Here is a 16,536-nt window from a genome sequence, read left to right on the forward strand (position 1 = left end):
GCTCTCAAGGAAGTTTAACTCTATTGTGCTTAAGCAAAAAAAAAAAAAAAAAAAAAACAGGAAGCAGGAAATTCAAAAACTGGAGACTTTGGAAAGACTTTGCACAAAGTAGCAACTAAGCTACCACAAAGAAGATAAGGATTCTGAGAGGCAGAGAAGCCAGTAGACTGCATTCCCAGAATGGGAGACTATTTGTATGAATGCAGATGTCAATGGCAAGAGCTAATACAATACTATTTGGTTGGGATGAAGATTAAATTGGAACATATTTAGAAAAGTAGGCTGTATTTAAATAGCAGAAGGTTTTAAACAGTAGGCTATTTGTATTTTGATGATTTCAGAAAGGCCTGGACTTACATGAACTGATGCTGAATGAAATGAGTAGGACCAGAAGATCATTATATACTTCGACAACAATACTAGATGATGATCAATTCTGATGGATGTGGCCTTCTTTAACAATGAGATGAACCAAATCAGTTCCAATAGAGCAGTAATGAACTGAACCAGCTATACCCAGGGAAAGAACTCTGGGAGATGACTATGAACCATTACACAGAGTTCCCAATGCCTCTATTTTTGTCTGCCTGCATTTTTTTATTTCCTTCACAGGTTAATTGTACACTATTTCAAAGTCCAACTCTTTTTATACAGCAAATTAAGTGTTTGGACATGTATACATGTATTGTATTTAACTTATCCTTTAACATATTTAACGTGTATTGGTCAACCTGCCCTCTGGGGGAAGAGGTGGGGGGGAAGGAGGGAAAAAGTTGGAACAAAAGGATTTGCAACTGTCAATGCTGAAAAATTACCTATGCATATATCTTGTAAATAAAAAGCTATAAAAAATAATAAAAATAAAATAAAAAGTTTATATTTTATGGTCAAGATAATAAAGAATCTGTTTCTGAAAAGAGATATATACACATATCTAAATGTGTATATTGTTGTTTCCTAAATGTTAATCAATGTCCAAAACTCTCCAGTGATAAAGATTATAATTTAGGGCCTTAAGAAGTCATCTGGAGAACTGGGAAAATAAGTGATTCACCTGTCTGTGATTAAATAGCTAATATTTAAGAAAGGAAGAAATCAAGGCTGGGATTGTTTCCAAGATCAATTCCCTTTGTACTACTTAGTTCTGCTCCCTTCACAAAAAAGAAACTGCTAACTGAAATGAAAAAACAAACAACCTAAATAGTTTTTTTTTAATATTATAGAAGTAAAAAGACAAAATTAAAATAATAAAGTAAATAATGGACCATTTTATATTAGGAGAGTCTGAAGGTGGATCTGGGCAGGAGACTGCTTCAAGCAAAATAAATCAGATCCTTGATTATAAAAAAAGAGTAGGAGGATACAGAAAGCGACTCTTATTCTTTGAAGGAAAATAAACAGAAACCACCTGATTTTTTTTAGGGCAACAGAGAAAGAGACAAACACTCATACTCAATGTAACAATTTGAAGGAGGAAAAAAAATATATATATATATAACACTAAATGTTAATAGTATACATTCACTCATAAAATAGAAAAAGGGAGCAGAATTCATTTTTTAAATTCCTTCAATTTTCCACAAACTAATTTAAAATAAGGAATCATACAAAGTAAAAATGAGAACATGGAGAGGAAATTTATTATTTCTCAGTAAAATACAAAAAAGAAATACAGATAATGATTTTGGGTAAGGTAACAGTAAAAATAATACTATCAAGAGTCATATAGTCAATAACTATATTATAGTTAATAATACTATCTAAATTGAATGTATTGACTAGATAGCATTTTTAATTCACCCATTTAAAGAACAAGTAATATACATGAAATTGTTGGATAGAGTCAATACCAATAGGTAACAACTCTGGTGATACTTTATTATTTAAGTTAAAGTTTGTTGCATCTTTAACTTTTGTGGAAAAAAAAAATAGAAGTAGAAAGTAATGTCCTGCTTATATATCACAATCCTGATACTAGAACAGTTCTATTTAAATGTTTTAGGAAAATATACTTTAGGGAGGTTTGTTTGGGAATTCATATTATTTAAGTTTATGGGGAAGAAAGATAACTGAATAACTTTTCACCGTAGTGGATACAAGGGAAAATCTTGGGGGTAAGAAGTGAGGAGTTTTCTAGAAAGTGACAATTAGGTTACCAAAGGAATAAAATGAGATTCTCAAGACCAAACAAAGAATGCTTGAACTAATGAAATCACAGGTTAATGAGCCTTACTTGTCAATCTTCTACACCAAGGCTTATTAAGCTTTTTCTACTTCTGACCCCTTTTTACCCAAGAAATGTTTATGCAGTCCTGAGTATATAGGTATATAAAATAGGTACACAAATTAAACATTTGCTGATAATAAAACATAAAGATATTCATTTAATGAATATAAACTGCTTGCATTTTTGTTTTTCTTCCTGGGTTATTTCTACCTTCTGAATTCAATTCTCCCTGTGCAACAAGAAAACTGTTCAGTTCTGCACACATATAATGTATCTAGGATATACTGTAACCTATTCAACATGTAAAGGACTGCTTGCCATCTAGGGGAGGGGGGGAAGGGAGGGAGAGGAAAAATCGGAACAGAAGTGAATGCAAGGGATAATGCTGTAAAAAAAAATTACCCTGGCATGGGTTCTATCAATAAAAAGTTATTTAAAAAAAAAAAAAAGAATATCTACTTTGCAGATATAACCAAAAAAAAAAAATATTCATTTAAAAACAATTCTTGATATACATAGAATTTTACCATTTATTAAAGATAAAAGAAAATTTAAATAATGAGATGGATGTGCTTGTTATTTTTACATAAAGAGTTGAATTTTATTGGAATATTTGATACCTTACCAAATTTTTCATGACTCTACCACATTCAGTTATGTTTAAGTTTTGTTCTACACTTGAGTTCCTTTCTTCCTCCTACAAATTTCAGTCTAAGCTGACCTGCACGATTACCCTCAGAGAACCCATAAAATAATACAACTAGGTTCATCACAAATTTAGCCAATTTTTTAATTAAAAATGTATTATTATTTTTTAAGACCAAAGTTGTTAAAAAGAAGATATAAAAATAAAGGCTCAACTCAATGATCACTTTCTGAGTCCTCTCCTTATCTTTCAGTTGTTAATGTTTCTTCCCAACCCAAACTACTTTGGATATAATTTGTATGGATGTATCTATATTCATATCGTTTCTCCTCATTAGAAAATGAGCTTCTTAAAGGCATGGTTAATAGTTTCATCACTGTATTTCCGGAACCCTGCACTCCATAGGACTTCAAAAGTGTAGGGTGATTTAAAACAAAACAATAGGAATTTTGGGCATATTGGCATAAATCAGACTGCCTGTCTTTTTCAAAGTGACACTGAATAAGCAACTTCTGCTTGGAAAGTGCTACTTGGAAAGAAGTGACCTAAGGGCATAAAAATTGCTTTTTTGGATGTTGCTGGGGTAGGATTTTGGATAAGGACAGAAGTTGTCATCTTAGAAATTCCTAAAGATAAGGAACATGGCAAAAGAAAGATGTATAGATAGATAGGAGGTATACTCCCATGTTCTAGTTTCCTAGAATGATATTCTATAACCAGGCCCATAGATACCTTAAGACTCAAGGTAGCATTCGCACTGAAGAGAGTTACTGAAGTTAAAAGCTGATATTTAAGAAAATCACTGTTAAAAAAAAAAAAAAAAAAAGAAAATCACTGTGAGCTACAGCAACAGGTTTCAGTTGACAAAGTAATGGTATATTGCTGTCATTAGCTATGCCTACAGATCATTTATATTGTATTTTTTTTAATAACAAGATATTCATTTGTAAATTTCCAATATTGGCACAAGATCTATGTATCAATACTCTTGTTTCCAACTTAAAGTAGCAGAGGGATTTTTACCATTATTTTGTGATATCAAAACTTTAGTGTTTTTCATCATAACTAAAATTGTGTACAAAGTAGAAACATATCCAATAATGTGACAATCTTGGCACAATAAAATTGTTTAAAGTAATAATAGTAAAAAAAAAAAAAAAAAAAGAATCATGGTGCCAAGTATAAACATGTATCTATATTTTTCTATTTCTAAAAAAAAGTCAATTATTTTTATTTTTTAAATTAAACTACACTACAAACAATGCATGTGACAGTTGTTAGAGAAGCTAAACAACTTTCAAATGTGAAGATACCTTTGTTTGCCGTATTTTCTTTCTTTTTCTTTTCTTCTTCTCCTTTGGTACCAGAAGGCAAGACTGGAGCAGATACTGACTGCATTAAATTTTCAGAAGGTATGGGTGTAGAATTAGCTTGAACTGATGGACCAGATGGAACTGGTATTTGTTTCACTAAAAGAAAATAGTGAAATATAGAATGTTCAAACAAAATAAACATGTAGTAGCAGTTAATGACAGCTAACATTTACCTAGCACTTATTATGTGGGAAAGTCCTGGAGTAAATGCATTACATATCTTATTTGCTCCTCACAACCAAGGAAGTAGGTGATATTGTTATCATTCTCATTTTACAGCTGGAGAAACTAAAGTAAAAAGAGACTTGTAGTCATAGAGAAAGTAGGGATTTAAGGCCACATTTAAACTCAGATCTTCCTCTAGCATTCTATTCACTATACTTTTTAGCCAATAAACATAGCACACAGAAAAATAATAATGTACTATTGATTATATTGATATATTATAGTTATATATAGTTATATTGATCTTTTTAAAGAGAAAGATAATCATACACTGTCTTGCATTGTACAAAACAAACCCCACCCCCTCTCAATCACAGTTGATATAGTAACATTTAATTTAGTTGTTAACAACTACATATTTGTTACAGTAACATTCAATAAAAATAGTGTAGGGGTTGTAATTTATTTAAGTTAAATTATGATTCTGAAAGGTAGTATAGTATAGTTAAAAGAATGCTGTCTGAGTTAGCAGACATGTGTGTCCTTGAAAAGTCATTTGAGTTTTTCAAATTTTAGTTTACTCATCTCATTCTGAAATAGCTGAATAGATCTTCAAATACACACACACACACACACACACACACAATTATTGAGTGTATAGCTGTGGAAACATTTTTCCCTCCCCAAAAAGCACTCTTAATATATGTAGTTGCATATATCAACATTTTTGGGACACTTTTTTTGATTGAATACATATCCTCACCACCTACCTCATGGAAAACTGCTCAAAATAAAAGGCAAAGCCAATATAAAGCTTCTTTGACTAATACTATTTTGCAATAATGATCAGTAGGAAAGCACTGGATAGACATTTATGGGAGAAGATAAATAGCATTGTTTGGGGTATGTCAAAGGGCAATAGCAAAGTCTTCCTTTTCTGAGAGATAGTAAATGAGAAAGCAATTAAGCATAGTACATTATGATCTGTGAATCCACTGTGGGGGAAAAGGGTATCAGGACAATAAATGAAAGACTATCTTATCCTAGGCAGAACAACAGTGTTGAGAGACAATAACCAAAAAGAAAAATGCTTGAAATTTGTTACATGAATTACTGAATGATTTTGAAACTTGAATTTTGAATTTTTGGAAATTGAAATATTGAATGCTTAATTGAATAAGCTTGAAACAGTGGACTTGAAAATACATTTACGTAGCCACTAGATGGCAGATTCAAAGTCTAGATAAGTTATTTCACAAGAATCAACTAGAGAAGAAAATAAAATTTCAAATGTTCCTATTTTAACAAATAGTGCTGTTATCATACAATTCTAATAAAATCACTTTATACTTTCAAACTTTTGTAGACATGCTGATACAACAAAATTCTGTTCCAAAAAAAAAAATTATTTAGTAGCCTTTTATTTTCTCTTTATAATTTCTGTATAATTTTATATAGAGATCAAATATGGATAAATGGGGAAAATTAAATAAAATATATTTCCCACATCTAAATGTTGTTCTAATGACTTACACTTAAGAATATCTACAAATTATTATTTTCTGGGACAAGGAACTTCCTTTATAAGCTCCAAGTGTACTGATAATTAGCCAAATTCCCATTTACAGATCAGATTACATCAATACAGATACATTCAAGAACTTTATGTGATTCAGGGCGTGATAGATGGCCTTGGGATTTAAAAGTACTTCACAAAGGAAAAGTACTAAGATGAAGCTATTGCCAGTCAAGTTTGGTGGTTTGTTCTGACTATAATTTGTTATCAACACCAAAGTTCTCAAGTACTGAACCAAAGCCTCTTTAAGATTATATTTCCTATTGCTTGAATAAATGAAACATCCCTTTTAATGTTTCTAGATTAAGAATCTCTGCCACAAATTAAGGTTATTTAAAGTTGCTGTTAAATAATCAATTCTCTTGAAATCTATGTCAGGACACAAATCCAGGTTTACTAATTTAAAAAAATTTAAAAAATTTTATTGCTCATATCATTTAATCCCACGTCATTCAATTTCACAATATGACAAAGAATGGATTCTTAAGATGGTATCACAGGAGTATTACACGTCTTAGCCATTCAACTTAGTAAGTATATTATCCTTATCAAGATATTTCTATGTAGTAAAAACAGTCAAATATTTGATAATATTATATATTTAAACAGTTTGTAATGTTTTTCCATAATGCTGCGTTGGCAACCATTGACAACCACAAAGTTTATTTTACTTCCTGTTAATTTAACATAAGAGGATTTGAGGTAATCAGTTCATGGGAGAGAAAAATTCTGATGTTTATTATGAATATTTTAAAATTATTTTAAAAACAAGCTGATCACAGATTATTTTTAAGTTGCTGACAGTGATTATCTTGAAAGTACAGAGAGCTGAACTCCCTCCAAGCATTCCTAACAGTTCTTTAAGCAACAGAGGAATTACTCTTCATAAATACATAGAAAAACCCAAATCCCCAATACAATATGTAGAAAATGTCAAGTATTATTAAAATGTTTTTGCATCCAGACAAATTTTTGGAAAAAAAGGAATATAAAAAAAGATATATAAATAGGGACATTACAATTACAATTCTTTGGACCTGGCAAAATACCTCATTTTTCTCCAGTTCATTTTTACAAAAGTATAAAGTGTACATTTAGTCTAGAGATAAATCTATTTTTACAACTCATAATATAACGTAATTCTGTACAGTATAATAAAGAGCTTCCAAATTCACCAGGCTTGCCTACATAGGAATTCAAAATTTTTTAAAGCATATCCTTTCCATATCTTTTATTTTAGTTATTTTAAATTCCTTAAATATATTAAATTTGAAAGATAGACATCATTTGGGAAATAGGAAGATTAGGAGTCTAGTTCTGGCCCTAGAATGAATAACCTATATGACCCAAGACAAGACACTCTCAGCTCTCCATACCTCGGTTTCATCAGTTAAAAGCAGGGGTTGATTAAAGGATTTAGTTCTGCTCTCAATCTCAAACTCAAAACTGTACAGCAAGCAACAAGTAGCAAAGGGCAGAAATCCATACATCTCAAGTTCTTTCTATGCTAACAAATCTACAAAAACATAAACTGTCATTTAGAACAGCAGTGTTTTGAAGCTCTTAATATATCTTTAATGGCTACATTCTTACAACTTTATAACAAACATGGAAAAGTACATTCCTATGAGGGAATGAAATGGTATCAAATTTGCAGCTACGATTCAATCTGGGCCATTTTTCTAAAAAAATTTTTGAGGCAGGGTATTCTCAAAGAAATGTTTCTTGCATCTACTACTACTATTTGTAATCTAAATTCATAGGACAATTTAAATTAAGACTGACTTTTTAATATTACTTAAACAAAGAGGAAAGCCTGAAAATTAAATGTTTATTTTAGTATTATCTGTGGCAAATGGAATTAAAAAAAAAAAAAAAGAACAATAATTGAAACTAAGAATTCTTACATCTGGGCCCCAAAATTATCAGCGAATAGGTCATAGATACTCAAAATGTAAACAATTCATTTTGCACTTGTTTTTAATTTGTTCTAAGGAAATGCCTAATTCTAGTCATATCAGAAACATTTTCAGTTTACTTAGTACAATGATGTCACTTGGATACTTCTACCATACTTTAATTGAAACTACAACTTTATTTGAAACAATAAAAATGAAAATAAAAGATGAAATGTGAGCAGAATGAAGCCAGATATAAATTTTCATTTATCTATTTTAATCACCTCCATTGCGAATTTCAGCCTGTATGAGCTCCTGTTTAAGTCCTTCAATTTCTTTCTTCAACTTAGCATTTTCAACACGAAGTTTTTTCTCTTCTCTGAGAGTTGCCTGTAAAACTAAAATTGATAAATTCAGTAAAGTACATTAGAATTTTTTAAAATTCCACTTTGTTAAACTATTTAAGAAATAACATGCTCGCAGGAAGTACAATAAAACCGACTGATTAAATGACTGACTCATTTCTTTCTGTTAACATTGATTTACAAAAAATTAAATGGTTGATAAAAAAAATTACACTATTAATAGCTGAAAAAATATTTTATTGATAAGTCATTACCTGGTTTCTCTAAAGTGGCTGAAACAAAAAACAAAATGACCCATTTTCCCACTCTGTTACTACTAGAAGAAAATCAACTGCCATTTAATTTCCTAAGAGTAGAGAAAAGGCAAAGATTATGATGGAAAGACCAGTATTAAATTGCCATTTACTTAAATGCCATTAAAACAGCCATTACTTGAAAAAAATTAAATAAAGGTGGCCTAGCTGTACCTGATCTAAAACTATATTATAAAGCATCAGTCACCAAAACCATTTGGTATTGGCTAAGAAATAGATTAGTTGATCAGTGGAATAGGTTAGGTTCACAAGACAAAATAGCCAATAACTATAGCAATCTAGTGTTTGACAAACCTAAAGATCCCAAATTTTGGCATAAGAACTCAGTATTTGACAAAAACTGCTGGGAAAACTGGAAATTAGTATGGCAGAAATTAGGCATGGACCCACAGTTAACACCATATACCAAAATAAGATCAAAATGGGTTCATGATTTAGGTATAAAGAACGAGATCATAAATAAATTAAAGGAACATAGGACAGTTTATCTCTCAGACTTGTGGAGGAGGAAGGAATTTGTGACCAAAGAAGAACTAGAAATCATTATTGACCACAAAATAGAAAATTTTGATTACATCAAATTAAAAAGCCTTTGTACAAACAAAACTAATACAAACAAAATTAGAAGGGAAGCAACAAACTAGGAAAATATTTTTACAGTTAAAGGTTCTGATAAAGGCCTCATTTCCAAAATATATAGAGATTTGAGTCTAATTTATAAGAAATCAAGCCATTCTTGATAATTGGTTAAAGATAAATTGATAAATGGTTAAAGGATATGAATAGACAATTTTCAGATGATGAAATTGAAACTATTTCCATACATATGAAAGTGTGTTCTAAATCACTATTAATCAGAGAAATGCAAATTAAGACAACTCTGAGATACCACTATACACCTGTCAGATTGGCTAAGATGACAGGAAAATTTAATGATGAATATTGGAGGGGATGCATCAGTGGTGGCATTGTGAACGAATCCAACCATTCTGGAGAGCAATTTGGAATTATGCCCAAAAAGTTATCAAACTGTACATAATACCCTTTGATCCAGCAGAGCTACTATTGGGCTTATATATAAAAGAAATACTAAAGAAAGGAAAGGAACCCGTATGTGCCGAAATGTTTGTGGCAGCCCTTTTTGTAGTGGCTAGAAACCAGAAAATGAATGGATGCTCACCAATTGGAGAATGGCTGGGTAAATTGTGGTATATGAATGTTATGGAATATTATTGTTCTGTAAGAAATGACCAGCAGGATGAATACAGAGAGGCTTGGAAAGACTTACATGAACTAATGCTGAGTGAAATGAGCAGAATCAAGAGAGCATTATACTTCAACAACAATACTGTATGAGGATATATTCTGATGGAAATGGATATCTTCAACAAAGAGAAGATCTAATTCAGTTCCAATTGATCAATGATGGACAGAAGCAGCTATACCCAGAGAAAGAACACTGGGAAATGAGTGTAAACTGTATGCATTTTTGTTTTTCTTCCCAGGTTATTTTTACCTTCTGAATCCAATTCTTCCTGTGTAACAAGAGAACTGTTCGGTTCTGCACACATATATTGTATCTAGGACATACTGTAACATATTTAACATGTATAAGACTGCTTGCCATCTAGGGGAGAGGGTGGAGGAAGGGAAGGAAAAAATCGGAACAGAAGTGAGTGCAAGGGATAATGTTGTAAAAAATTACCCATGCATATGTATTGTCAATAAAAAGTTATAATTATTAAAAAAAAAAAAAAACAGCCATTGCACTTTTAAAAAATGAATGAAATAACACATTCACCATAAAGCCTAATAAGGAAATGACAATTTTCCCTTGGCTCCTTTTATATTACTTGAGGGATTTGCTATAATATTGTGATATCCTAATTAGCACTTCCTGGGAGACTCCTTCCTTCTATCCATCATATTCCACTTGGATATTTTTACAATTATTTCCTTATCAGCTACCAATTACATGTAAGTACACTCTTTCATATTCATTCTTAAAAAATTTTGGGTTTGCAAATTGTCTCCCTACCTCTCCCACTCCCTTCCCTATTTTGGCTAGCAATTTGATATAGGCTATCAATGTAGTCATACAAAACAAGAATGTGACAGCTATGTGACACAAGAGTAGTGGGCAGAGTCACAATATATAATATCATCTACTCAAATTCGAATCTGACTTCAGAGTCCTGTGACCCTGGACAAATCACTAAACCATGCTTGTCTCAGTTTTCTCATCTGTAAAATGTGCTACAGAAGAAAAGAGAAGTACAGTATCTTTGAAAAGAAAACCCTGAATGGGATCACAAAGAGTTTAACATAACTGAAATGACTGAATAAATTTCTTTGGATACAGATTAGTAGTGCTACATATGTAGTTTTACATCAGGTGTAGCTCCAAATTGTTCCCCAGAATGGTTGGATCATTTCATGATGCTAACTATATAGTACTTTGGTGTCCAAATTTTTTCACATCCCCTTCAGTATTTGGTATTTTTCTGATGGTTTTCAGGCAGTACCTCAGACTTGTGTTAATTTGGATTTTTCTAATCAATAGTCCTTTAGAACATTTGTTCATACTACAGTTAGCTTTGATTTCTCTGTCTGAAAACTGCCTGATTATATTATTTTACCATTTAACTGGAGAATGACTTATATTCTTATAAATTTGACTCAGTCTTCTGTATATTTAAGAAATAGGGCCTTTATCAGAGAAACCTGCTGTAAACATTTTTTCAATTATGATTACTGACAATTATGATATTTTTCCCTCTATCTCAATCTTTCTCCTTTCCTCTCCCATCAACTCAAAATTGTTGTTACTAAAACTTCCTCCCTCAACCTGTCCTCCCTTCTATCAAACCCTCTTCTTCCCCCTTATTTTCCTACCCTCTTATTTCCCTATAGGGCAAAATATATTTGTATATCCAACTGATCATGTCATTCCTGGGCCTATTTTGATGGCAAGCTTCAAGTGTTGTCTGCCATTTTCTTCTTTACTTAAAAACTCTTCTTTTAAGAAGAATAAGTGTAAAAAGTGCCTTTGTGTGAAATAATTCATCATTCTATTCTATCACTCCCTTTCCTCTTCTTTCAATGCATATCTCTTTCTTACCCTTTAATTTTATTTTTTTGAATATCGAACTGACTTACCAGCCAAATCACCCATGGTCTCTATGTATATTTCTTCTGTCATAACGAGAAAGTTTTTACAACTGTCTTTCTATGCAGGAACATAAACTGTTTAAGTTCATTAAATCCCCTATGATTTCTCTTTCCTATTTTTTTATGCTTTTCTTTAGTCTTGTATTTGAAAAGGAAATTTTCTATTTAACTCTGATATTTTTATCAAGAATGCTTGAAATTCCTCTATTTCATTGTATATATAAATACATTTTTCCCTTGAAGGATTATACTGTTTTATAGGATATAACTATAGTTATATCTATATATCTATAAAGAACTATAGTTCCTTTATCCTCTGGAATACCATATCCTAAGCTCTTCAACATTTTATTTATTTATTTATTTTTAGTCATGGCTATCCAATAGGCCAATAATTTTTATCTTTCCTGGATCTATTTTACAAGTGTGTTGTTTTTCCAATGAGATTTTTCATATTTTCTTCTGTATTCCCCCCACTGTTTTGATTTTCTTTTATTATCTCTTAATTTCATACATGGTTATTATCTTCCACTTGTCCAATTCTAATTTTTAATAATTTTTTTCTTTTTTTAGTTTTTTTTTTAAAGGAGTTTTTTAAGTGGATTTTTGTGCCTCCTTCATCTAATTATCAACTTTCTTTTCCCATTCCCACTCCCCCAGCCCCGACACACACACACACACACACACACACACACACACACACACACACACACACACAGTTTTTCTAATTTAATTTTTAAAATACCTTATGATTTCTTCCAGTAATTTTTTGGGTCTAAGACCAATTCACATGTTTCTCTGAGGCTTCAGGTATAGTAGTTTTGACTTTGTTTTTGTTTTTTTTTTTTTTCCTGAGTTTTGTATTTTGACCTTTTTTGTTATCTCAGTAATTTTCTTTTTTTAATGGCATTTTATGATTTTCAACATTCACCTTTGCAAAATCTTGTGTTTAAAATTCTTCTCCTTTTCCCACTTCCAAGACAGTAAGCAATCTAACACAGGTTAAACATATATAATTCTTCTACATATATTTCCATATTTTTCATGCTCAGCAAAAAACAAAACAAAACCAAAAACCCTACACATAATACCACCACCACAAAAAAAAGAAGAAGAAGAAGAAAATGATATGCTTTGATCCATATTCAATCTACAATCTTATCTCTAGATGTGGATGGCACTTTTCATCCAAAGTCTATTGGAATCGCCTTAAATCATCTCATTATTGAAGAGTCTAGTCCCTCATATTGATCATCATATAATCTTGATGTTACTATGTAAGATATTCTATTAGATCTGTTCATTTCACTTAGCATCACTTCATGTAAGTCTTTTCTGAAACCAGCCTGTTCATCACTTCTTATATAGTAACATTCCATTACAATTATTCCAACTTATTCAGCCATTCCCCAACTAATGAGCATCCACTCAATTTCCAGTTCCTTGCCACTACAAAAAGAATTGCTGCAAACATTTCTGCACATGTGAAACCTTTCCCATCTTTTATGATTTCCTTGGAATTCAGACCAGAAGAAACACTGCTGGATCAAAAGATAAATACAGTTTGACAGCTCTTTGGGAATAGTTCAAAACTGCTTTCTAGAATGGTTGGATCATTTCACAAAACCACCAACAATGCATTAGTATCCCAGTTTTTCTACATCCTTCCAACTTTCATCACTATCTTTGCCTGTCACATTAGTCATTTCTCTAATCAACAGTGGTTTAGAGCATTTTTTCATTTGAGTAGTAATGGCTTTAATTTCTTTGAAAAATTGTCTGTTCATGTCCCTTGACCATTTATCAATTGGAGACTAGTGGGTATTCTTATAAATTTGACTTAGTTCTCTATATATTTTAGAATATATCAGAAGGCCTTATCAGAAACACTGATTTAAAAAATTTTCCCTAGCCTTTTGCTTCCCTTCTAATCTTGTAAGCATTGGTTTTGTGTAAAACTTTTTAAAATTTAATTTAATTAAAATTACAAAAGTATTTTCATTTAATATCAAAATTATCCATTTTGCATTTTATATAATGTGCTCTAGTAATTTTTTGGTCATAAATTCCTCCCTCCTCCACAGATCTGAGAGGTGTTCTCCTAATTTACCTATGGTATTACCCTTTATGTCTAAATCATGAACTCATTTTGATCTTATTTTGATATAAGTTATCAGAAATTGATCAATGCATAGTTTCTGCTATACCATTTCCAGTTTTCCCAAAAATCTTTTGTCAAATAGTAAGTTCTTATCTACGTAACAGGAGTCTTTGGGTTTATCAAACACTACAGTTATTGAATATTTGGTCTTGTTAACCTAATCTATTTCATTGATCCAATACTCTATTTCTTAACCAGGTCCAAAAATTTTTATGACCATCACTTTATAATATAGTTTTAGGGCTGGTACAATTAGGTGACTATCCTTTGCAATTTTTTTCTCCCCAAGTTCCTTTGAAATTCTTGACCTTTTTTCTTCCAGGTAAATTTCGTTACTATTTTTTGTAGCTCTATAAAGTAATTTCTCAGCAGTTTGATTGCTATGGCACTGAATAAGTAGATTAATTTAACTAGAATTGTCATTTTTATTATATTAGCTGGGCACATTCATGAAGACTTCACATTCTTCCAATTGTTTAGGTCTAACTTTATGAAAAGCATCTGATAATAGCATTCATGTAGTATATAGTTCCTGATTTTCATAGTAATTTTCTATGGTCGTTTTTTATTCTCTATTTATTTATTTGTTTATTTACTCAATTCTTCATTTTCGAGCCTATTTCTTGACTTTTAACTTTATGTTAAAATTGGGTTCTGCTTCTGAGTGGAGGGGGCATTGTCCCAAGGTTTCATTATTATTATTTTTTTTAATGCTGATGTTTTCAGAGCTTGTTCTGGATGTCTTTAAATTTTCAGTTCTTTCAAGCAGAATGTGGTCATTTCTTTCCTGGACTGTGCTCTTGTCTGTGAATGACCACAGGCTATCTTTTCTGCTCTGGAACTATGTGACCGGAGTTGCTGTTCATCTGCTGCCACACATTCTAGTGTGCTAATAGTTTCTACTTGTACTATGTAGAAGCAAAATGCCAGAAAAGGATCCTCTAAAGTCTCCTGAACAATTGTCCAACTCATTATTGTCTGTAGGCTTTTTGCATTACACAGCAATTACATAATTGCTGCCAATTACATTCTAGGGCATGCCCTGGAATGTATACTACTCTCATCCCGGTGGCAAGACCTTTCATGATGTCCTTCTAAATTGCCTTGGACTGGAAAATTGTTTCATCCTATCCTTTTAGGGTTCTGTAGTTCCAGAATTTGTTTTGAGATATTATTTTATAGTAGTCTAAAAGGGAACTTGGGAGAGCTCAGACAAATTTCCTGCCTTTACTCTGCCATCTTGGCTCCAAATGACCAGGGTCATATAACTCTAGTGACCTGTCCATCCCTATCCAGCTAAGAAGTCTGACTACCCATTAAACCACCCTGCCACTCTCACCAAATAGAACCTTATAATCTCTAGAGGGAAGAGTCTACACTTATGAAATCCTTCATCCTTTCAAAACATAATCAGAGCATTTTAGAATAAGGATCTTAGTAACACTCTAATCCATTCTTGTCCTTAACCTCAGATTAAAAATGAAGAAATTGATATTCATTAACATTAAAAGAATTCTGGGCCTAGAGTCAATTAGAATCACCTTCATGAATTAAAATCTAGGTGCAGATATTTATTAGCTGTTTAAGCCTAGACAAGTCACAACTCTATTTGCCTCTCTTTTCTCATCTATAAAATGAAAAGAAGGAAATGGCAAACCACTTTTCCATAAATATATGAAATCTTAGTATGATTTTTTTTTTAGGAGGGGAGGTGGTTGAAGAAGAATCTCAAACTGCCATTTGATTTGCTAAGAATGATGCAAGTTTGTATAGAAAATATCCTCACAAGATTCAGATGCAGGTTTCAGCTGAAATCCACAGTACTAGAAAAATATCTGAGGCACTGAGAGGATAGAGACTGTCCTACAGATAATGAGTCAAAGTAAGGACTTCTACCCAAGTCTTCCTGACTCATGGCCAGAATTTTATTCATTGTAACACATTCCTTTTTGTTAGTATAGCGCTTTTTTTGGACTTGACCTGTGATTTCTTTGGTGTTCGGAACTGTCTACGAGGACAATTTTCTTTTTTTGTTTTTGTTTTTTTAAATTAGTAAAGCTTTTTATTTTCAAAACATATGCATAGATAATTGTAAACATTCACCCTTGCAAAACCTTGTGTTCCAAATTTTTTCCCTCTCTTTCCTCCCACTTCCTTCCTTAGACAAAAGTAATCCAATATATGTGAAATTTGTGTAATTCTTCTACACTTATTTCCACAACTGTCACGCTACACAAGAAAAATCACATCAAAAAGGGAAAAAATGAGAAAATAAAATGCAAGCATACAACAACATCATGAGTGAAAATACTATATTGTGACCCACTCTCAGTCCCCAGTTCTCTTTCTGGATGCAGATGATTCTCTCCATCACAAGACCATTGGAATTGGCCCCAATTACCTTTCTGTTGAAAAGAGCCACGTCCCATCAAAATTGATCATTGTATAATTGTGCTATTGTCATGCACAATGATCTCCTGGTTTTACTCACTTCACTTAGCAACAGCTCATGTAATCTCTCCAGACCTCTCTGAAATCATCCTGCTGATCATTTCTTATAGAACAATAATATTCCATAACATTCATATGCCATAATTTGTTAGCCATTCTCCAAGTTATGGACATACACTCAGGTTCGAA

At 31.8% G+C, this 16,536-nt stretch overlaps 1 protein-coding gene across 1 annotated transcript in view; it reads right to left on the minus strand.

Annotated features, from left to right (window-relative positions):
* Positions 1–16,536, minus strand: part of AIMP1 (aminoacyl tRNA synthetase complex interacting multifunctional protein 1) — a 48,231-nt gene that overhangs the window by 17,377 nt on the left and 14,318 nt on the right. The window contains exons 3-4 of the mRNA XM_051967444.1: positions 8,170–8,283; positions 4,187–4,342 (exon numbers count right to left, since the gene is read on the minus strand). Of these exons, the coding sequence (XP_051823404.1) occupies positions 4,187–4,342; positions 8,170–8,283 (270 nt within the window). The remainder of the gene's footprint in view (positions 1–4,186; positions 4,343–8,169; positions 8,284–16,536) is intronic.

Source organism: Antechinus flavipes, chromosome 6 (assembly GCF_016432865.1).
Source record: "Antechinus flavipes isolate AdamAnt ecotype Samford, QLD, Australia chromosome 6, AdamAnt_v2, whole genome shotgun sequence".
NCBI classification, from domain to species: domain Eukaryota; kingdom Metazoa; phylum Chordata; class Mammalia; order Dasyuromorphia; family Dasyuridae; genus Antechinus; species Antechinus flavipes.